This window comes from Lissotriton vulgaris, chromosome 4_1 (assembly GCF_964263255.1).
Source record: "Lissotriton vulgaris chromosome 4_1, aLisVul1.2, whole genome shotgun sequence".
In the NCBI taxonomy this organism is placed as follows: Eukaryota; Metazoa; Chordata; class Amphibia; order Caudata; family Salamandridae; genus Lissotriton; species Lissotriton vulgaris.
The window spans coordinates 488,176,380-488,201,923 of record NC_141691.1 but is presented as its reverse complement, the minus strand read 5'-3'; the positions used below and the strand labels follow the sequence as shown (position 1 = coordinate 488,201,923).

Genomic DNA, 25,544 nt, shown 5'->3' with positions numbered 1-25,544 from the left:
TGCCTAGCTTTAAATGCAAAATAAAATGGAATAGAAGGTTACGTTTTGGCTGAGAAATTTTGAATAAACTTTCTAAATTGCCCAAAGTTTTTACTTGCAAATAAAACATATTTAAAGTCAATCCTCTTGAAATTTGGAATATTAGAACTTAGGCAAATGGAAAGTTTTCTAATAGAGATCAAATCTTTGGCTGTCTCTTGTGCTATTTGAAGGTTGTGGAAGCTGTAAAGAATGTTATTTAAAGGAAAGCCAATTAGTTACTTTTTATGGAAATTGTATGGACAGGAGTCCGCCCGCCATCCTAATAGACCCCAAAGTGTTAATTTTTTTAAGTTTTATGTAAAACTGTATATGTTAAGTACAATCTTGATGTGTAGAATTATTTGTGGTTTTTAAAAGACCAAGGGCCAGATGTATCAATATCAGAAATAGCTATTAACTAAATGCGATTTTCTGTGTATCACAGTTAAAAAATTGCTATGCCTAATGTATAAAACGTATAGAGCTTCATTTAGTGATGCCTAGTGGGTCGTAAATCAACCTGTTTCATGAATATTAATGAGGTAGGTCACAATTTGTGACCCATTAGGAATCAATGCCATTACAGGGATGGTGGCCTGCTGATGTCAGGAGAACGCCATGTCTGTGATAGGTATTAAATAAAGCTGTCCTTTGTTCCAAAAGAAAAGTTGAGACAGTGGTCCTGCGGACCCATGCTTTCTCTTAATCAAACTTTTTTTATTACATTCACAAGTGGTAGGAGGTCCTAATGGAACCCCTTATTGGTAAATTATTAATGTATTGTGGCCGAATTCCGGTTGTAATACATTAATACACTCCATTCTAATTTGGTGTTTGTAAGGGTCTCCCCTTCCAAATACCGAATTATTATTTGGTCGTGCAACAAAATTGCAGTTCAGTAACATGCTACTTAATCGCAGTTTTGGTTTGATACTTACCAAAATGCTTTTTTACAGTCGTACATAGCCAATTCAGTGAATCAGCCTGTTTGCGACTGCAAAAAAGCTTATTGCACATTGTCCCAAGTTCTAAATAAACATAGCTTTTGACTGGCTGACTGTAGATCCTACATGGAAATCGTTCCTAATGTATTTTTGTCAATGTCTTTAATACATTATTAACTTTCCTACAGTTTGTGAATAATTTCTAAACCACATTTACTTTCTTACTAAATATTAAGTAATACAAATATCACACAAAAATGTCTTCAACCAATGTCTTGAAAAGCAGAAAGTCACATGTAAGGAAAGTGCATCAACAATAGACATAGAACAGAAATATGAGGAACAATCACTCAATGAGGTATAAAAAAACGAGGGAAGGGCACAGCACAATTTGCAGAAGAGTTACGGAGTCAAAGTATACTAGTGTAATAACAGGCCATAATAGCACTGATTCAAAGTATTTTAGGTTAAGTTTGCTAGATACAAATAAGGTACATTGAGTATATTGGCAGAATATTAGGAAAAGGAGAAGAGAGAAGACAGGATAGTATGGTTGAAGACAGAAAAAAGAATTGTAGTAATGGAAGAGGGGGTTTAGGAGTGATGAATGAGGAGAGGATGTGTGGGGAGGAGGGGATTGGTATAGGGATTAGGGGAGGGGGTGAGGGAATGAGCTGGCATCTAAGGTTGCACTTGGCTTGCAATGTATAGTTTTGATCAGATTTTGTTTTTCCTTCGATTGGGGTTTTTAGATAATTATTTAACAAGTTATCCGCTCCCCTGGTAACTTTAATCCATTCCCATCAAGCATGGGCAGAAAGTTTGGAGATGTCTTTCCATTTAGACAGAATAGCTTTTAGACCAATTGCAACAAAAATGTCCCATAAAGTACATACTTGCTGGTCCAGAATGAGTTTTTTTTCTGAAGGGTGGAGACCAAGAGCAATAGAGGCTGATTAGTATGTCGCCATTCCATCTATCTGACACACTCTTACCCAGAATAGATCTACTTCTTACTGAGCTTCTGTGGCATTCCCAAAAAATTTAAATTACACTTAAAAACTGAGAAACTCAGAGGTTTAAACCTCCCAGACAACGGGAGATACCAAACTGCATACGTAGCAAGACAAGGATTCTTCTGCTCCTCCTTCCTAATACCACTCCTTCCATTTAGTTCACCATCGAAAACAACCTCACCCGTTCACTCTCCCTTATTTCACTCATCACCACAACAGAATAAGGACGGAGCACTCTTCAGTTGTCCGCTTCAGCACTGCACAACCCTTTGAAAAATTGATGACAAACTCACAAATAAAATGCTTTTCGCCTTCCTGGTCTCACTGTGGCATAACAATAACTTGAAATCAGAGGGTAAGATGCTATTTCTGGAGAAATGGGCACAAAATTGCATCCTGTTAGTAGGGGACCAGGGATGTCCCACCAAACCTGTACCTTTCTCTCACCTTAAATCTAAGTTTGACCTCGACGACATAGACTTTTATAACTTTCCAAAGGTTAAAGCCATTATTTCAAGACATAAAACACAAGAACACACAACCTTCCCGCTACAATGAATACCTACGGTAAAGGGGATCACATAGCTTCCAAACTATTCTCTATTCTTACACCCATGGCTTCCTCCTGCATTAAAGTACTACAGAGCAGATGGTAAGCAGTTTTGTGTAATGTGAACAATACAGAAAATATGACACTAAACTGAACTTCCATATGGGCTAACCTCACGAATAATAAAATCACAAACTCCTTAGAACAATAAACATGTTTTAATAATTTCGCATACAACAATGCTTCCCATCAAAACATATATTACACAATGCACAATGCTGTGAATTACAGTATTATTAGGCTAATTATTAGATTTTTCAGGCAATTCCAGTCAGGGTCTTCAACATTTCGGTTACTTGGGCAAAAATGTATGATACTATCATCAGGACAAACATTAGGGGGTGGTCGATTCCGATTCGGGTAACGAATCCGTACGATGAATCGTATTCATAGCCGTTTCCGTGCGAATCGTAGTAATCCGTCTGAATCTCGTAGTACAATCCGTAGGCTCAAAATACGTACGAATCGTCGCGAACCGTACGAAAGTCGAGGGTGAGTCCGTACGACATAAACCCGCACAGTAAACCGTATGAATCGTAAACATGCAGTACGACCCACCAAGTACAATTCGGACCGGGGAATGGAGACGCGAATCGTACGGATACGTCGGGTATGAGCAAATCGTACGGAGATCTACACTATCGCATAAGCACCGTACCCCTAAATTCAAGGGGAGTACGCAGGGGGTGTACGCACCGTACACGTACAACCTTGGGGGTTATGGATCGTACCCCTACGCACCGTACACCTACATTCATGGGGGTACGCACAGGGACATACGCACCATACCCATGTAATCCAGGGGTGTATGCACAGTACCCCGAGGCACTGTACCCCTGCAATGATGGGGTGTACGCACCATACATGGGGGGTCCGTTCCGTACGCATTTCAGGATGAAATCTGGTTTTCTGGATGTTTTAAACTCTCGTAGCAAAAGCATTGTACGGAGTGCTGTTGACACGATTCGTACTTGCTGGGTCGGAAAAAGCTGCTTCGAGCCGTATGGACGTCACGTACTGCGTGTTCCGAATACGAATCGTATGGATCATTGAGTCGTACGGTCTTTGATACGAATCATATGGAGAACTGCATTGGGTACACATCGTACTACATCGTGCGTATGGGTACGGTTCTCCGTACGATTCGTACGGGAAAAAGACTCCGTACAACGATTTGGACGGGATTATACTGAATCGGAATTGGCCCCCCCAATTTCACTCTCTAATGGTATCTAATTTCTGAATATCCTTTTCTGATTTTGCTTGATTTGAGCAATGCTACCCATCCGTTATTAAAATAATTGATTTTATCTTTAAAAATAAGGTCTTTTTAGCAGTGCCGACTGTATGCATCTTAGGTGAAGAAATGTAACTGTGAATGTGTTCTTGGTCTTTCCCTCAAATCTGGGTATTGGGACATAACTACAATAAAGTGAGAACATAAAAATGAATGTTTGTATCAAGTGGTAGTCATTAGTAACACTGTCTGCACGAAGACTAGTAAACAGTTAGATTTAGAACAATAAAGTTTTAATTATAATTTAAACTTTTGACAATGTATTTCCTGTCTGAGGTTGTCTGGTAACCCAGTGTAAGAACCCCACCCAGAGAGAGAGTACCAATGGTTAATGATTGACTGTAATCCTTTATTTGAAGAACATCATCTATTGTTTTTCCGGAGGTCATGCTAGATTTTCTTACATCAAAATCAAGCAGTGGCAATGGAATTTAAGCATTTGCATTAAGAGATGCCAGTCAACAGCTCAACAAATATTGACATTCTAATAATTGAGTTTAACATCATTAAATGACATGCAAACAAAATAACTACTAAAGACCTAACATAATGGTGGAATTGTGTATGCTTCATCCATAGAATTTAAATCTTCCCTATCAGATAACCACAGCCTCGTTAAATGGCTTTGACTGTCAACAGTCTTTTGACTCTTATCTTACCCATTCACCCTCCTTAGATCATGATCTTCTCCATGTGGTGGGGAGGTACACATGGCGTGTGTGAACCATCCTGGAGGATACCTTTCTGCTTGTTGTAGAATAAAAAGATGTGTTTTCTTGAAAAGGGTGACCAAATGTCTTTTGTTATAAATATATTATTACATTTTTTAACCAAAAGTACCATTTGAACTACTTATTACTTCAGGTTATTTGTGAACAATATTCACGAATTTACATCCTGTCTTAGAATATTTGTGGCAATATTAAAATTAAGATTGTAGTTTAAACATATCAAGTGTAATAAAATATGGTGATTCTTTAATATCATAATATATTATATAAAATATGGTTTTATTAAGAGTATATTTTACTTTTATTTCCACCCACGTTCAAGATCTTACAATGATAATTAAAAAAACTTTTGAAAAAAGTAAATTTTGCTTGTCCCATGTCACACCAAAAAAATTATGGGTTTCTTTAATTGTCGCTGGTTGCAGCCACAATCATTTTATCATAATTTTTTTTCATGTACAGATTACATCAACGTACCCAGTGTTCACCGCCCGGCTGTAGGTGGGCACCATGAAAAGAAGGAAATGGACTATCCGGGCAGCACAGTTTCCATCCCGGAAGATCCGGATCCCAGAGATGACCCCCCTGAGGACTCTGAACTGGTCAGCTTTTGCTACCTGCACATGCACGAGCAGCGGAAGGAGCGGGACGACAGGATGGACATCAATGAGAACTTGATCTTCTACGAGGAGACCAGGCCTCGCACAAAATCCGACCCCACGTGCAAAAGCTCGAAGCATGACTGCAATGGTGCCACCAATGGCTATGATCCTGACGGTCTTGATCGCCACTTGTGCAGCAGCAGGACACGGTCCTACACCATGGACAGCCACTTGAAATCAGATGCTCTGCACTTTTACTGTGACTCCTGCAAGGCAAAGATAAAAGGCAAACTTGTCTCCCGGAAGTGTTCCAACCCCTGCAGCTCAGCGGAAACCAGTGTGGATCTGATATCGCTGCCGCCTCCTGAGAGTGATGAGGAAGAAGATGAAAGCAAAGCTTTAATACCGGCAATTGCAGCCCCACCTCCAGGATTTCGGGATAACAGCTCTGATGAAGATGAATCGAAACGCAGGGCTGCACAGAAGCAGGAACAGAGCAGGCAGCTGTGTGGCCTCCTGTATGATGAAATACCGGTGACTCTCATTGACAGTGTGCAGACACGGACAGTCAGGGACCATGCCCAGGAGTTAGACGATGCCTTGGTGTCAACTCTGCAGGCCTTGGAAGCCCTGGCTGCCTCGGAGGACTGCTCACATCCCCAGCCTCAGCAGACAGCAGGTACCTTTGTCCTTCCTTTATATCTGTCTTGTATTTTCCCAATCAACACTTTATCGGGTTCAAATAATTTCAAGCAGTTTAGTCAAAGCACTTGATAAGCTGTATAAGTCAGCAGGGCAGCCCAGTGATTTTTTTCTTTTCTTCAGACAGCTGTGTCCAGCCTGCAGAAGCCAAATGACTAACTCAGCCTTTCAACGTGCTAGGAATTGATTAAATGAGTATTGCTAACGTTACATTAAACCCCAAAAGATAAAACTCGCCCACAAGGTGCATTTTTTTTTTTTTTGCAGTCCGTGCTAAATCTGGAGGTAATATCATAAAGCGTGAGTAACTTTCTCGCTCGGTGTTTCCTCCAGAATAAAGAGCCAGGAAAAGGACAGCGTGTGTAGTTGTAGTATTTCTGAGGGAGAGAGGAGGGGCGCAAAGAGCGAAGTACACTCACATTAAAAAGTTAATGAATTCATCGTTCAATATTTAATGCGTCCTTGTCTCCCTTTAAAGATAGGCCCCATCAACCTGCCGCAGACGCGGTCCTCGTAAAACTCTGTTGAACAGAAAGTTTAGGTCACCCGACACTGCTTTGTAAATCACCAAAAAGATGTATTTAATTAGAATTAATTTTAATACTTCACGTCTACCGTTCCTTCCTCTTACAAAACAGAACATGCTTCCCTTGGGCAAGTGTTTTGATGAGTCGAGCAAGAAAATGTTTGAAATTAAATATATGATGAAATCTTGCATGCTATAAAGTGTTCGTTCCTACCTGGTGAGCGCGCGCCCATGTGTGTTGAAGAAAGCAATTGAGATATCAAAGGGATGAGACAGCAAGTACCGGCCCCCCTCTGAAAATACTGAACACGCTATTCTTTATCTGCCTCTCTGGAGTTACCAAACAGCATTCAGACAGGGAGGCTGTTTCATATTTAATCTCCCCGCTGAAGCGTTGGACCCCTGGTGTCATTCTGAAGCACTGGTCTCTTTTCTAAAAATATTTAAAACATGATTATGTATTAGTTGGACTAATGGCCTTTGGTACGGTTCTTTCGCGCCTTGGTCTAGGACATGATTGAGTGCATGGATTTGTCCTGTTGCAACATTGTTTAAAATAGATTGTAAGCTTAATCATAGCAGGTGTATCCCAGTACGCTTAAACAAGGGATCAGGAGCGTAATTATTTCCACCCGTTCAAAAACATTTATAATTCTAAGATCTGGCATAAGAAATGTTTTGTGTAAACGTAGGCTGTTAACTTTTCATTAATCCCCTAGGAGGAAAAAACATGAATATATATAAGTAGGCCTGTGAGTAATTTTAATAATGCAGGCTTAATTGGAGTAATTATAGAAATTCTGCGTCATTTTTTATGCAGAATTACAGATAATAACGCAACTATGCCTGCTTGCGTAATTAAGAGCAATTTGGAGGGAAAAAATCCTACTGTGAAAGCATATTTAGCAAGTGTGCGTGGCAGCTTGATCTCCTGCTCCTGTTCATGTTCTATCACATTTAGCGCTATTTTTTCATAGCGCAAAATGTATCCTTGGGTCAGTTTTGGACTCGAGGGCGCATTTTGCACAGTGGTAAATGCCAGCCGTAAATTTAGAAAAAAAACTGCCCCACATGCAAATTTAGCAAGCGGTAGCTGCTCGCTCTACATTTATCACTATTTTAAGTGCAAAATGCTTCCTCGCTCGAGGGGGCATTTTTGCACTGTGGAAATAGCGCTAAATCCAGTATTACTCTTCTTGTGTAATTCTGGGTATTCTTGTGGAATTTTAAGGTAATTACTTGTGATCATGCTACACAGAATAATACAAATGACACCCACCCCAATATAAAGTTGTTTCTAAAATGTCTGCATATGGACGGAAATAACACAAGCAAATCCTTGTGTCTAATCAAACAAAACTAAGCACGTAGAGTGACAGGCTAAACTTTCATACGTACCCTTGTGGGAGAAATCCCTTTCAGGACTAATACCCTCACTCACCAGAGGTGACATGCTTCATCATCTGGGTATCTTCTCTTAGGGCCTGATTCCAATCTGGGTCGGAAAGCGCTCCGACCGAACCGGAACTGGAGTGTTTTCAGACCGAACCGTACTCCTGCAGTCCGACCGAGGGAGTACGATGCGGCCACGTGCTGCTGGACTCGGTTCAGTCGGACTCCCATAGAAGTCAATGGGAGCCGGTCGTACAATGCGTACATGAGCTCCCATTGACTAAATGGGCATGTCTCGCACAAAGGCCCCCTTACAGTGGGTTTGCGTCATTGCCATCTGCACCGTACATGCCTGTGTTGGGGAGACCCTTGGGTCTCCCCGTGTCCGAGTCGTAAGGCTGCAGGTGACAGGGGTTCTGACGCTGACCCCCAAAGGCATTGTTCTGGACGTTTTGCGAGCCGGAAACTTCACCTCCAACCGGCTGTCCAACGCGTGCATCGTACTGGCTCGGTCGTAAATTGCATCCATTGTATGGCACAGTTTGCTTACATACGAGACGTACGGAGTGGTTTGGACACTGAAACGATTCGGTCGGTGAGTTTCGCTTTGCTCACATTGTACTTGCTCGCTTGTACAGCTGTATGCGTCGGGCGGAAAACACGCATACGGCTCGTACATTTCCTGTCCGGATCGTGTTCGGTGCCCTTCCGAGCAAGATCGGAATCGGACCCTTAGTGGGAAAACTTGATCCCACTAAGGGCTACGACCTCTTCTTTGAGAAGAGGGAGCTCAGGGATGTTTTAGGTAAGCCTAAATGATAGAGGATGTACTAAATCCCTTAGATGTGAGATGCAACGAAAGGAAGTGGTGAGGACGCAGCACAAAATAAATGTAACTACTGAGGTGGTGAAGCTAAAACTGCCTAGTCAGGAACAGAAAACTACTTATATGGCTTGTTCCTTCTGACAGGATTAAAATGAGAGTGCAAAAAGCATTATGGATTTAATCTGCTTATCGTTTGAAAATGAATGGAACCACATACTGAAATTGTCAGTGAAGAGGTACTAAAGCCTGCCTGTGGCTGAATACTGCATAAATTGTGGAGGGAAACTCTATATATTGAATCTATAGTATCGCCTTGGTGGTGCTGTTGCTCACAAAATCACTCAACCAAGCATTGAATATTTCTTACCTTGTTCGTGTGCCATTGAATCAGTCCCACGATGGTGTGATCCCCAATACTTCTTTATTGAGGGTAGAATTTACTAATAACAAAGATGCTTTGGTACTGCTCTTGAGGAACCTTCGCAACAGCGCAGAAAACTAAGTTACATTTTGGGATACCTAGTTTTATGGAGAGAACTCAATGATAGCTTAGATGTTCTGATTCCAAGAAAAATTAACAACACATAAATCAAAAATTACTTTTATGATTTTTGATATGAAAGTTAATCATATTAACTACAATGGAGGCAAGAAATAGTTATTTGCTCTAGAGTGTAACACAAGCCTTGATAAAGAGATTTCTCCTTGAAGAAAGTGCTGGCTGTTGTTGAAAAGGCTTATGAATATTGATTCACATGAATAAAAAATAATCAGACTAAAAGAACTAGACTGTTGTTGAGAAAATTCAACTGAGTCCGTTGAATTGATGAACGTTTTGAATGAATGCTTTGAAGAAAGACCCCCTGAAAGACATTAACAAATGTGGATCATTGCCTTAAGTTTATGATCGCCAGAGGGGTGCATTGATGGCTTTGGGGACAGACCCCTGATTATTTCAGGCCTCTTTAATAAGGAATGTCCTTTCCTCCTAATAATCATCAATAAAGGTGCAAGCATTAAAGCCAATATGCCATGCTTTTCTAAACAAGCCTTGCCAACGCCAATAGGACTTGCTTGTAATGGAAATGCAGGTCAACTTCCAAGCTCTGCTGATGCTTGTTACTATAGATCCTTCCTATCAGACACAAGTCATTACTATTGAAGTGTGCAGTACTTTAGGTACTTAATTATATATGCACACACCAAGATTTTTCATCAGCATCCATATGGGCACACTAATTTCCTGTCAACACTTCAATACTACAAAATGTCATCCAAATTTGCAATAAAAATATAGAAGTCTTTTAATTTATATATGTAGGAAAATAGTTATCCCTGCAAGGTCATTCAATGTATACAAATACCAATCAGACTTTTAACCACAGTGATAACAAATCCTTATAATGATTTATGATTCAATCTAGGGTAACTTAAGCTCCAACAGAAGTAGCAGCTTCCTTTGAAGCATAAATTGGTGTCCATACACAAAGACTAGATACACAAAAAATGTGTGTTTCACTGGGTTAGGCTGCTTTTGTGAGGTTTATATAATTCCTTAAACTTTATGAACAAGGATGAGTTCCTAATGTTTCCCAGTTGAGAGTAGAAACTACAAACAAGTATACCGCATATGGTTACAAGAAATATAGTATATATTACATAAGGCATGGATGTGGTGGTTTTCTGGTAACCCCCTACTGATAAAGCTATCTCCACATGGCTGGTGGGGGGAAGGAAAACATTTATTTAATATTTATATATAGCCCTCACACACTCTATTAGTGTCATGCTTCATCATCGGGTTCACCCTGACGCCTAAAGGTCAGGGTGGGCTCGACCATATTTCAGGGAGCATTTAGGAATAAAGGATGACCAGGGGGCTTAACTAGAGATTAAAAATCCCTCACCTTCTCCAGGTATCCCTTTATTCGTGGAGGTGTTGGAGAAAGCTAAAAATAGGAAATGGGTAATCTGGACTAGTATGGTCCTATGACTCTATGTTTTGTTAAACCAGTTGAGAGCCTCATTAGCAGATACATCATTTCAGCTTGGGTGTATTAGTCTTGAACTTCAGTCTTATCATGGACACCTTTCCAGATTATGGACGAATCAACCCTAGAAAATCACTTTAAAAAAAAAGAACGGATCCCTATTGAAACAATTCTTTGAAAAATGTCTATACTATGAGTAAATAAACATTACAATGACAGTATTACTCAAGGCACTTGAGTTGCACCCTTCTTTGGTACTTTTTTGTCTTACCTACCCCATACATTTAATATAACTTTGGAGTGAGACATAAATCATTTTTTATGTCAGGCTACAGTAGTTTAGGTTGCTACTAGAGACCACTAGAGTGAACAAGACATTTTCTGAATCAGGGTGCAGCACACTAGGCTGTTACTAGAGGCTGAAAGGGCAACCATATGTTCTTGAAGAAATCAAGTTGTAGTACCTTAGATCATTATTAAAGGTTCCTTGAATCAGAAGCAAATCCTATTTCTAAGCAGCATGCAGTACCTTAGACTGCCTTTCACCCTAACCTTCTTGCCTAATACTGAGCACATGTATGTAGATACAGGCAGTGGGCAATGGGGAGAAAGTGAGAGAGCAGAGCACAGAGAGTGGGGAAGAGAGGCCAAACATCTACATTCACTGCAATCTCATAAAAGTGAAATGGGACAGTAATTTGCAATCAGAAAAATAATTATCTGATTTCAATAGTAAAAGGATATATAACTAATTAAATCAACACACTGCCCCTGGAGGCACACACACATTAAATATTTTTCCACAGCAACCTGCAGTACCTTTGGTCATTCCCAGGGGCACCTAGAGTCAGAAACAAATATTTTTGTAGCAAGCTGAAGAGCATTTACAAGAAGTCACTGGACCTGTGGCTGTTACCGAAGGTCTCTGGAGTCAGACAGATGTCCTTGCTGTAATCAAGTTCCACTACTGATACAGGGCTAGATGTAGGTAAATCGATTTTACCACTTCTAAAATACCGAATTTTACCGATTCGGTATTTAAGAAGTGGTAAAATAGAAGGGGGCACATGTAGATATTTCAGAATCGGTAAATACCGAATCTGTAAGATTCGGTATTTACCGATTCGGTAAATACAGAATCGGTATCCCCCATTGATTCCTATGGGCCTTGAAGCCCATAGGAATCAATGGTGAATACCGAATCGGTATTTACCGATTCGGTAAATTCCGATTTTTGCAAGGGTGCAGGGGGTGTCACTTTGACACTCTCTGGCACCCCAATTCCGGACTTGTGTGCCATGTGGCACACAGACATGCCCTAAGGGCATGTCTGTGTGTCACATTTCACAGGTGTGCATGCACAGATGTGCATGCACACCTGGATTCGGTATTTTACCACCCAATTGGATTGGGTGGTAAAATATCGAATCTGAAAGGCCTGGGGCACTCAAAGATGTGCTACCTACATGTTCTTTTACAGAATCGGTATTTTTACCAAGTCTTTATTTACCGATTCGGTAATTTTACCGAATCTGTAAATACAGATTCGGTAAAATACCGATTCTGTAAAGCATGCTCCTACATTAGAAAACCCTAATATCGGTCGGAAACGGCCGAAATCGGCCGTTTCCGACCGGTATTAGGGCTCCTACATCGGGCCCATAGTTAATAAATGGGCAACAGGTTTACTCGCTCTGCCTGTCATATAGATATACATTGCCTGTATGCTGTGTTAAGTTAGCATGAGCTTATTACGAGTTTATACTCCATTTTACCTTTCTGCTGCTTCTGCACACGACACATAGCTGTTTCTTTAGCTTTGAGCCTAGTAGAATGTTTTGATTCATGCGAGAATAATATGTTGTTACTCTGATATCAGCCTTGCTTGGCGAGCTGTGTCTGTACAGTGAGTGCAGAAACCTTCAAGGATATCTCAACACAGTGGTTATTGTGAGGTCTGATCTTCGCACGTTCCTAGACATAACATAGATGCAGCTGCGGCCAAGTTCTGGCTTTAGGCGCGTTTTATATTGCTTTGCACAAGAGCATACACACACTTGATGGTGCTTCACATGCAGAGAGCTGGTGGCAGATGATGTGATCCCTTACCACTAGGATCTTGAGGTATGGGGCCGCCCTGCTAAAACCCAAAGAGACCTTCTTAGATATAATATAATATACCAGCTAGGGAGGGTGAGAATTAGGTGTTACTAAACCCTATTGTTTTAGCATAATACCATGCTTTCACCGTTTGTGTTCTATGGACTAGTGACTATGCTGATTACTTTGTTTCTTATAATATGTTTGCTTGTACTAGCTAAGATACTGCGTTTGAGAACACTGCATTAGTGAATAAATATTTCAAATATGCACGTGTCCTCTTTTACTCCTTGTTCTGGATTGAAATGATTGTATAACGAAAGAGTGTTCATGTGTTCCACGTTACCTGAGGTGTACTAAGTCCATGTTCTGGTTTGTCTAAGCATTGGGAGTTTGTGATAACCAATGAGACACTGTAGCAAGTCTGGTAGGGGATTTTGGGTACTAAGGTGAGTTTTGGCATACCCTAATTCACTGAGGTTCCAAGTCTCTATGCACAGTTCTGTATGAGAACGGAATCCCTGCGACATGCCCCTTTAATCTCAGGATGCTAGAGACTTATGATACGCTTGAATGGCTTTTGTTGAAATAGAAAAAACAATGGCCAAAAAGTTGACTGTGTTTTAGTTTTCAGCAGGTGATTAAAGGTGTGTGGCTCCAGAATAATGTTGCATATTCAGTTTTGTAGGTCTATCTATATTTACATATATGCTATGTCTGCAAAATCTGCTAATGGTTGGTTATGGTGATACTAGTAATTACCATGGCTCTAAATGCATTCCTGTACGTCCTACAAGGAGTTGTCCCCATATTCTCAACTACTTGTATGTAGACAGTTGTATACTTCTGTGTCTGCTTTACTGAGTTTTTCCTATTGAGGTTTTCATTCAATCAATCAATCAATCAATCAATCAATCAATCAATCAATCAGATAGGACTAGACGGCTGTTTTAAGCCAGTTGATTTTGGACTTACAAATTGCATATTTGGGATAATAATGGCCAAGCAAAAGCTAATGATATAGGCTTAGCAAGTAGTTCCTTAATGCTAGCAGTGGAAGGAGCCACCTGATCAAATCAAAATACTGTGGAAAACAATCAAATGCACAGCAGAGGTCTACGATAGACAGCAAAGTCATCCAATTATGAGATACGGGTTGGCTTTAGCCCACTGTAAGTATATGTTAATGTCACCAGGAAACACTCTAGCAGTGGACTACAAGGATTCCAAGGCACAGACTGCCAGTAGACTGGAGCTTGAGCGCTATCAACATCATTTCCCCTGCAGCATTGGATGCAGGAAACTCTCTGCGAGTGGACCACCAGGACTCCAAGACCCAGACTCCCTTTTTACTGCCAGAAGGCAGGGGCCCAAGACCTATGTAGCGTGACAATATTTTCTGCAGTGCAGGATGCGCCGGGGCTGTGCCTGCTGACTGCTATAGCCTGGAAGAGGCCCCAGTGGGCACACCTCTTGGCTTTGACTCTGACATGTCATTCACCCCTCCAGGCACCACTGGACAGAATGTACTAACAGTTGTAGTATACCTGCTCTCATCTGGATAGCGATGGGAAAGATAAAACTCCCAAGTGCAACAACCCCCAATGAACCTAGGTGGTAACCTTAGAATCTTTTCTGGCCTGGGCCTTTGGTGTCATTACGGAGCCAGGCTGCTAAAGTCAAGAGAGCGACCACTTACCAACACAGACTGTACCAGGTCAATCAACATTGTGCCCAGTGAATCTTTTGAGTGGGGAATCATCTCCATGAATAAATCTAACCATAGCGATTGTCTACCATTGGTCAAAAGTAAAAAAAGGGCAAAACATCAGGTTATACAAAAGAATTGTGCTAATAGGAGTCCTACCAATATGGTTCACTGATAGAATATCGATGTACCAAACATCGATGTTCTGAATTTTGAAAAAAAAATATTGACTGAAAAAATATTGATTCCAGTACCTTAACAAGTAAGTACAAAAATATAGATGTAAAAAATATAGACGTAAAAAAAATTGATTTAAAAATATATATAAATTAAGATAATATGTAGTAAATATATTACATATTAATATTACTTTTACCCAAAATCTAATTTAATATACATTTTAACTAAATATAACATACTTAATTAAAAAAATCTAAACATACAAATGTATACATATACATTTATTTACTTAAAAATAATGTATTTACTTTTATCTTTATTTCATTTTTAAACCTTTTACAATTATACACATATTATATATATTATCAATAGTTAACATTTTTAAAAAAAAAGTATAATTAAAAAATGAAACTATGAAAAATAAATAAAGCTTACATTTCCCAATACAATAAGTGCAACATTAGGGAAAATGTTGCACCGCTGAATAATGAAATTTACTATTCCAGCGCCAGTGAGTGCAACAGTAAGTAAAGTGTTGGACTGCAGAGGGGTACAAATTACTATTCCCACTTCAGTGATAGCAACAGTAGGGAAAGTGTTGGATAGCAGAGGGGACAAATTACTATTCCCACGCCAAATAGTGCAACAGTAGGGAAAGTTTTGGATAGTGGAGGGGTAAAAATTACTATTCACACTCCATTGAGTGCAAAAGTAGGGTAAGTGTTGGGATAGCGGAAGAATTAAATGTACTATTCCAACTCCTGTGAGTGCAACAGTAGGGTAAATGTTGGATAGTGGAGGGGTTACAATTACTATTCCTACTCCAATGAATGCAACAGTAGGGAAAGTGTTGGATTGTGGACTGGCAACAATTAGTCTTCCCACTCCAATGAGTGCAACAGTAGGGAAAGTGTTAGACAGCAGAGGGGTAAAAATTACTATTCCTACTGCAGTCAGCATAAAAGTAGAGTAAGTGTTGGATAGCAGAGTAATTAAATGTACTATTCCAACTCCAGTGAGCTCAACAGTAGGGAAAATGTTGGATAGTAGATGGGCAAAAATTACTATTCCCACTCCAGTGAGTGCAACAGTAGGTAAAGTGTTTGATAGCTAAGTGGCAAAAATTCTTATTCCCACTCCAGTGAGTTCAACAGTAGGAAACGTGTTTGATAGGAAAGTGATAAAAATAACTATTTCCACTCCATTGACTGCCATAGTTGGGAAAGTACTGAGTAGCACAGATGTAAACATTACTATTCCCACTCCAGTGATTGCAACATTTGGGAAAGTTACTAATAACACACACAATTGGAAACAAAAATATTACAACATTTTAAAAATCATAAAATAAATGTACAATATTTTAAAAATATAAGCTTGTATATATTGAACGTATAAAAATAATACATATTATAATAATTACATATAAAAATCTACAAATAATACATACAATAAATTAATAAATACATTTATAAACACTAATTATTTAAAAGTAGCAAATATTAACAAACAAGAAAATTAATTAAAACATTCATGCATTTTTTTATTTCCTACCGTATAACACCACACCAAAAACAAAACACTTCAACATTTTTAATGACGTTTATTTACATAATTAATAATCAATTAAATAAATCTTAATAATAAAAAATTATAAACATTCATTGAGTGCACATGCTTTAACACTATAATATCGACAACACACACCTAAATTAAACTATACAATCATAAAACACAATTAATTATTATTTTTAAAAGTAAAACTACTACTAACAACTAATTAATAAATATTATTAGTACCCACCTTTTAACCCTTTAAAGTAAAAACAACACACAAAAAATAAACAATTACACAAAATAAATAGCAAATAATTACCATTAATTAACAACAATATAATCATTAATTAAACACAAAATACTTACCACCCCTTACTCCTATAAACACCACAACACACACCTAAAATTAGTTACACAATTACCATAATTGATTACTAATTAATTAATTAAAATTAGTTAACTAATTATTAATTCATCAATTAAAAATGAACTACATCCCACCCTTCCCACCCTTTAGACATATAAACTCCACAACACACACCTAAATTTAATTACACAGTTACCCTAATTAATTACCAATTAGCTAAATAAAATTAACAACCAATTATTAATTAATTAATAATAAATACTTTACCCATTTAACACTTTAACATCTCAATTAAACAAATAATAAATAAAAAATATTAAATACATTTAATATAATTAAATTACTTTCCATCCTATTCCCCTATAAACCCACAACCCGCTATGAAATAAAAAATGCAAAATTCAGACACTCAAGGACATACACCAAGTATGTGGAACTGCACGTGAATAATTGGTTGATATGAATATTAGTCCCTCTGGTTTTATTGAGGTATTCTTTTCTCATCATACTGTTGTGGCAAGCCTTGCAGTGACTGCAGGGATAGAATCCCTGCAGAATGATGATGTTGGGACTGGCAAATGTGGTAATATTGCTGTGTACAAGGGTTTCTCTAAGATTGCGTCCCTTGCGATAAGTGATACGAGGTCTCTCAGGAATGGTACCCCCAATAATAGGATCCTTAGCCAGGATTTCGAAATTCCTGGCCAAGATTTTCTGAACATCATTGGCGATGTTGCTGTAGGTGAGGACGGCCCTGGTGGTGTTACTGTCATCCTGTGTAAGAGTAGTGGTGGTTGTATTTTCTTCTAGGGTAGTAATTCTAAAGACCGTTTTGACTCTCTACACAGCACTGTGGAGAACCCATTTGGGATATCCTCTTTCAGCAAATTTGTTTAACATGACATCCTACTCTCTTGTAAAGGCTTCCTCAGTACTGAAATTGCGCTTAGCCTTTAAGAGCTCCATTTGAGGTTTTCTGGGTGGGTACTCAGTGCATGGAGTAAACTGTTGCCAGCAGTGGCCTTTCTGAAAAATTTGGTATGTACATGGTAGTTGATAATCACCACTTTGACATGCAAAAACTCAACTGAAACCCAGCTCATGTTGCCAGTGAGTTTCAGATTGAGAATATTTGTGTTGAGTTTCTGTATAAACTGGATTGCTTCAGATTCAGTACCATCCCAGAAGATGAACAGGTTGTCGATGTATCTTAGCCAAACGACAACCTGTTCAAAATATCTGGTAAGGTCAGGATCTCCTCTGAGTCCTTCTTCCCATGCCCCCAGAAACAGATTAGCAAAACTGGGGGCAAAGAAAGTACCCATGGCTGTCCCAAGAGTCTGCCTGTAGATGTTACCATTGAATAGGAAAAAATTGCTCTGTAAAAAATAACAAATCATTTTGAGGAGCATGTTGGTATGTTCCAGGAAACATACAGGACATTTGGCTAGATACTTGGCACACGCCTTAATTTCCACTTCATGTTCCATAATAGTATAGAGCGAATTGGCAACTGAGGTGACTAGTAAAAAAGGAAGTGTGCCAGGGTATGCCCTGTATCTTGGTAAGAAAGTCTTTAGTATCTTTCATGTACGAGGGTAAGGTGGTAACGTCATTCCTCAAAAAGTTGTTGACATAACGTGAGACATTTTCAAGTGCACTTCCTTTAGAAGACACAATGGGTCTACCTGGAGGATTGGTAGCATCCTCGTGGACTTTAGGATGAAGATACAGGACTGGGAGTTTAGGGAAATCCCTTTTGAGGAAGCAAAATTATGTCCACTCCAACAGACCCTTGTCCTTCCAATCCACAAAGAGACTCCAAATGCCTGTGACACTATTGGTGTTAAATATGGGATTGTCTGGTTGTCGTGTGGCTTCTCTGATGTACATATCTTAATGAAATAAGACCACGTTGCCCCCCCCCCTTATCAGCAGGTCTAATGACAATGGTATCTTCACTGGCCAAGGTTTTTATAGCTTCTGTCTGTGCTACAGTGAGGTTATATCGCAGATGTGTTGCTTTTTATAACCTGATTTGTGCCTGAAACTGAGAAGTTGACTAGACACCATGTCCTGGAAAGTGTCTCTGCTGTTGTGGGGCATCATCGGTAAAAACATAGATTTGGCTTTAAATTCAGAAGGGGCAGCCCTGTCGTGCACAATCTGTAAATCGTTCAGAAGTTCATGAATGTCCACATTGGTTTTCTCTACATTAACCTCAAGTGCATGCATGGTAATAAGAGTGTCAATATCACTAATATTGAGTTCCTCATTGGTACATGTCCGTTGTGTATTCTTCCTGGTATTTCTATCAGTATTATCCCAGGGTTTAAATTTGGGCAATTTTTTACATTTTAATTTACGGCAACATTTAAAAATGTCGATGCGTGTGTTCTCATAGTCAAGAGGTTATGTAGGACAAAAGGAAAGGCCAAGTCAGAGAGTTCTCTTCTCTAACTGTTTGAGTGGTCTGTTGATAAGGTTGATGATGATTTCATTTACCTTGGTTTCATCCATTATGATGTTGTTTTTGAGCGAGTGGATGTATTTCCCATGCGCTCCATGTTCGCTTTTCCTCCACCTCTGCTAGAGTCTCTTCCTCCTCTTTCATTGCAGCCCCGGCCTCTTCCCCTTCCTCTTCCCTGTTGGCTGGTATTCTTGATCTTATGTTTCGGCGTGATTCTCGTGGTCTGACGTCCCCGGCGTAGCAGCCGGTACTCATCTAAAAAAGTCTTTGGCCTTAAATCCATGTCACTGCCTGACGTGGAGCTGCCTGATGTAATTGAAGATGCAGGTGTGTTGATATCTGCTTCACTGGAGGTTTCCCTAGATTCATCAGTTGACCTTGTTGTGGGTTTGCATGGGTTATGTAGATTCGACTCATACATATGGTCATGTTTTCTGCTGTAAGTGAGAATCCTCCCTGTTTCATAATCAACACAATCAAGTTGTAGCTTTCTTTGTTTCATTTGCTTGATGTCGTCCTCGTAATTGGTAAGTCTAGTTTTCATTTCACTGATAAATTTGGTGACAATATCTTGCTCCTTGCTTTTAGCAATATCATCTCTTAGTTGTTTAATGTTCACTAGAGGTATTTCTCTGTCCTTCCATGCATACTTAATAAGTATTTCCATCATGGTCCTCAAGCTCTTTACAGAGTTTGTCGCCCACTCTTCAAGTATGCCTGAATCCGGTGACTCTTAAGAGGGAGTTATGTATATTCTTAATCCTCTTCGGACCATTTCCTTATCCACATAGACCTGGAATCCTGCTTAGCTCCTTTGGTGGAGAAACTACATGGGTTAGAAATGGCAATTGAAAAAAATACAACAAGCATTTTTGCTCCAATTTGCCACTGAGGACCATCAAGTCTGGATTGTCCTGTTTTCAATCAGCAGCTGCATGCTTGCAGCTCATACCCAGAGAAAACCCTAAATATATAGCAGAACCTACTACTTGGCTAAGCAGCGCACCTCAGGGAAAAGATAATAGTCCCAACACCCAGTATCATCAAGTGGAACTACCAGCTCAACCTGTAGCAACAGAGGCAATTCTGATTCGCAGAGTAGTGGCAATCTAAATCCATGCCATCAATTGAATTTCTCCCAGGAATGCTGCCCTTATGTGGTTGTTATGACAAATGACACCCCCTTACAATCAACAATGGGATAGCCTACAGCTCAATTACAAAACAAAGTCTGTCATTGGCTAACCAAGATCACACATTTTCATCTTAGCAATTATAATAATATACTCTTCTTTCGAGGACTATTCTGGATTGGCCCTAGTGCCAAACAAATCAGTGGCAACTGTGTCGATATTACGTTTAAAAATCCATATTACGCACACCGACTAATTTTGAAAAACCAAGCTAACATTAACATTCCCTCTAACATTAACCTGCTACCTTTGGGCTTTTTCAGAGAGGCATATTTTTCCTGTCACAAATTCTACATCCCTTCCTGTGGTGTCTAGGCCCAACCCAAAGTATTTCCACATTTCACTGTCTCGAACCAATCTTCACCACTTGCCAACCTGAACAAATTAGATTGACTCCAACCTAGATATCAAAAAGGTTCAGTCCAGTCAAAATGTATCTTTGGGCAAGCTACTTACTAAACTGGTGTGCTGAAATATCTTTGGTTTCAAGTCCAAGCAATTTAATAATGACTGATCAGCATTTGTTAAAAAACGATGATATTGCTATATTTCAGCAAACTCAGTGAACTGAGGACATTGCTTGGAATGGATACTTAAGTTTCTGTATCACCACGAGGCTCTCCACCTGTGGCCAAGCTCAGAGGGGTGTGCTCACCATAGTTTGAAACTCAAGCTTGAACCAATTGCTTTCACCCATTTGGGAATCCAAGTCCTCTGGTTGTGCTCCTGAATACTTTACATATTTATCGCATTCATTTTTATAATTCAGTTAATATTGATACCCTTTTTCATGTTTTAACCATTCTAAAGAACGGACCTCTTTTGGTTTTTAATGAATTTCATGTTATTGTGGAGAGGGAGGATTTTAAAGGCAAAATTGGAACTAATGTTACATGCCTTACCGCTCCCTTAATCTGGGATAAGGTGCTAAACACTTAAAGAGCCGATCACAGGGGAATCAAGGTATATAGATATTTTTTCTAATTTTGTCGCCTAAATACAGCAGAAACTTTGGGGGATGAGTCAAACCACAGGGCTACCTTTGTAGGTTCGGGGCAAGGCATGGTTATAAATTATGTTTTTATTTCATGGTGCATGAATGAGCTAGCCTATTTTGAGGGGTGGGGACAATACAAAATGGAGTAAGTGATCACAATCCGAATTTGCTTTCACTCTACCTGCCATCAGGCAGAGTTTGACTGGCAAAAAGGGAATTAAGGAATTAGAGAGCACTGACATTACCCCACCCTCCTAGTCTCTATTATATGTACTAATATTGATGTAATCAAGGACTGTTTGCTGACTCTTAATCATTCCCCCGTTTTATTATGGAGGCCTCCTCTGAGCTTAGTCTTAACTGAGAAAAGCGTCTCATCAGGTTGGATCAATATAGATTGCAGACTAGCTAACAACAGGCTACACTGTACCTTGAAGTGCATCCCCAGAAACCAAGTGAAAATTGCTTGTGCCAGAGATGGGTACACGCTGACAATTGGGGAAAGGAAGGCCTCAATTAAGTATGAAACCTGACGAAACCTAATTAAAGCGTGCAAAGACAGAGATTCCAGTACTTTTTTGAGAATTGTGAACTCAAACAAAAATAAGTTTGACAACTCAAATGGGCTTGGCACTAATAGAAGTGCTGACAGCTGGGTGGAGCACTTCAACAATATTTACTCTTATGCTATATATGGTGCTGATGCTACACAGGAGACCCCCTCAACATTTTTGCTGAATATCAGTTTTTCGCTTAAAAAGGTTGTAGATGTTATTACTGCTAGCCCATCCCACAAGGCCCTGGGACCTGATTGGGTCCCCATGGATTTATGGGAATCTAGCATTGAATTCTAGGGGCCAATCCTAACTGAATCCTTGAATGCTGCCATTAATACTAGAATTCCAAACACATGGCATATAGCTATAAATGTCCCAATTTATAAATGTATAAGAAAGGCAATAAAAAAGATCCCAAGTGTTATAGGCACTCATCATCAGGAGACTTGTTGACTGCAAAACAGTCTATGCCAGCTTCACCCAGAAACATCTCAAGAAACTACAGAACATCCAAAATGTCACAGACAGACTAGTCCTCGACATCCCCTGCCACAACCACACCAAACAACACCTCCGACAATTCCACTGGTTCCCAGTCAACAAGAGAGTCACTTTCAAGCTCCTTACTCGTGCCTAGAAACTCTACATGACAAAGTACCGGCATATCTGAACCACCACCTCACATTCCACGTACCCGACAGACAACTCCGATCTTCCCAATTCGCCCTTCACTCTGTCCCTAGGATCCACAAGACCAGAACCGGAAGAAAGTCATTCTCCTACCATGCCGCCAAGACTTGGAACACCAGGCCCCTCCACCTCAGGCAATCTGTGTCGCTGACTCAATTCAGGAAGGACCTCAAGACCTAGCTCTTCAAATGATACTCCGCCCAGTCAGACCAGCAGCCCCCTCCCCGGCACCTTGAGACCTTCAGCAGTGAGTACCTGCTCTATACAAGACCCTGATTGATTGATAGGCCAATCTGCATAATAGATTCAGAGGTGAAAGTAGTTGGGCTCAATATTCTTCACAGGATCGAGGTTTGAGCTAAAAATGTGATCCAAATGGTATAGTATGGATTATTTTGGGACTGAGAATTTACATCTAATCATCAAAAAGTATATAACTACAAAAAGAGGGGCAATCTATCTCTCCTTCATGGATCTTAGCCGTGCCTTTGATCGGGTCAACTGATCGTAGCTTCTTGATGCAGATGGGCATATCTGATCCCATCGTGAACTTCTTAAGTGCCCTACACTGTAGGATGACTGCCTCTGTGAGGTATGGATCAGAGGGGGCGTGTACTGTACCCTTCATCCAAGCAAGAGGGCTCCACCAACGCTGTTTGCTTGTCCCTATTTTATTTGTCTTGTGTATTAATGTGTTGAGTGATATTTTAATTTTTAATGGCAAGGATGAGCCGAAGGTGGGATCTATGCTCATCCCGAACTGCTTTACTCAGATTATGTCGTATTGGTTGCACATATCCCTAATGGCCTGAGAAGCCTTATTGGCAGTTTTATCTAGTTGATGGATAACCAGGACCTCGAGGGCAATATTTCTAAAACTGACTATATAGTTTGTGGTCTCCAAAGATCTAAGGTTACACCCATCACAATTAAGGAAAAGCCATTTTTGAGAGTAAATTACTTTTTGAATTTGGGTGCGACCTTTGATGCCCAGTGTTCCTGCTTACCCTTCACCTCGCATAGATGTTTTCATTTTAATCAGTTTGTGGGGACTGCATTTGAGGTAGCCAGGAAAGTGGTAAACAAACCTGTATCACCTATTCTAGAAATCTACAGACGTTAATTTGTCCAATTCCTAACCTATGGTGTCGTCTACAAAACTGTTCAAAATTACAGCAGGAAGAGACTGCTAATTCTTCCGCTATCAAGTTCACACTCTTGCACACATGAGGAGCTGAGGCTTCCATATACTGAGGATTATATCAAGCTTGCCCTTCTTCTTCTTTGGATTTCTTTATGGGGAAATAAGCAGGCTTATTTGAAATGTATGGTGATCACTGACTGTCTAGTGTGTGGCCGCGGCCCTACAAATTCAGCGGTTAAGATACAATAAGGATATCACAGAATCCCTGGGCAGACCTGAACTGTTTACATCCCCAGATTTGATTGTTAAGGTAGCTGCAGTAAGGGTAACAAATGTGTTTGTTATTCTGTAGAGCGAACTGCGAAGAGGACGAAAGGTGCGGGACTGTGTCTTTGCTCAAACCTGTGGTGGCATGGAACCTTATTTAGAATTTGTGAACTACGTATGGAAAAGGTCTTTGTTATCCTAGAAAATTTTGTTCTACAGAGGTGTTTAGCAGAGGTCCTTTTTGTTTTGCATCTTGTAAACATACTTAGCCTCCCCACAAGTACCATTGCACTACATCCACCACTGGCTGAATGAAGGACATTCAGCGCAGACCATTTCTGAACCCAGAAATCTTGCATACCCTACTTGTTGCTATGTGAGAGTTTTTATAACACTGACCTTCGTGATGGCTTGCTGTCTATGTTCCTCACATTGCACAAAATCTGGGGAAGTCAAACTAACTGCTTTTGAAAGTTAATTTTCTATTAGTCTATGAGGGCTTTGAGGGACAGTGGCTTTTAAAAACATCAGTTGATCTTTTTTGCATACACATACTAGCCAATGAGCTTTGTGTCATTACTTGTTACCTTCCAGTTTACTTATATGAGGACCTTATACTGCTGATTAAACCCCAAAGACTTTCTTTATATTTGGAACTTGAAATATATACTCATCGGCTTTGTATCCATGCCAGTGTTTGGGCCATAGTTAACTGCTACAAGAGTCTCATTTGGCTAAAATAGTAAATGTCTTCCTCTGTAAGGCACCAAACTCCAGTGAAAATTACTTGGATGAAACACAGTCTGTCAGTCATATGCATGAACATTGGACATGGGGGGGGGGTCACAACTGGGCCCATATTATACATGATTCCCCAGGAGCGTAACAGGTGTGTGCATCCACTTTGAGCACCCTCCATGCACAATGGAATTACAAAAAGGGCCACAGATTCTTGTGCATCCCCTTCTGTCATACTTATAGCACTGGTGCACAAGTTGCACCAGCGCAACCATGAGCGAGTGTTTCCTCATTTGCACGGGGCATTACCCCATGCAAATGAGGAAATCACAATGTCTCTGTACCCACGCAGTAATACCGAACAGAGGCAAACATGTCATTAAGAGGCACACTGAAAGTGAGCCACAAAAAAGTGGAGCACTTTTAGTGTGCCTACTGGCATCCCTATGCTAGAGAGTAGAAAGGGGGTCCCATGGACACATCAGACTTCCCCCTGCAGACGGGTGCAGTCACTCACTGGCAAGTTGCTGTCTGCACGGTAAAACAGAGCAGCTTTTGCTGTATTTCGCTTGAATGCACTACCTCCAGTGAAGTGCAAGTTCACATCTGCCGCATTCAATGTAATACAGTCACTTTCCTTGTTTGCACAGGGCACACCTTTTGAAAGGTACGCCATAGTGCACAGAAGGAATGTATGCCGTATTCTTAATATGGCCCCTGATGTTTTGCAAATCAAGCATGATACTAACGGGAGATGGGTTTGAGTAGAAAAATGTCTAGGGGCTAAAGCAATATTATTTTGACAGTTGCTGCAAGACGTTTTCTATGCAGACCGGTCACCCATGGGAGGGAATTACGAGGAGGAAAAACGAACCCCCAAATATCTGGAACTCCCTGAGATTTGGTCGCATAAATAAA

General features: G+C 40.0%; 1 protein-coding gene across 1 annotated transcript in view; it reads left to right on the top strand.

Annotated features, from left to right (window-relative positions):
- The window catches only part of FRMPD3 (FERM and PDZ domain containing 3), a 786,479-nt gene that overhangs the window by 715,493 nt on the left and 45,442 nt on the right, over positions 1 to 25,544 (top strand). The window contains exon 13 of the mRNA XM_086964646.1: positions 5,082 to 5,900. Within this exon, the coding sequence (XP_086820772.1) occupies positions 5,082 to 5,900 (819 nt within the window). The remainder of the gene's footprint in view (positions 1 to 5,081; positions 5,901 to 25,544) is intronic.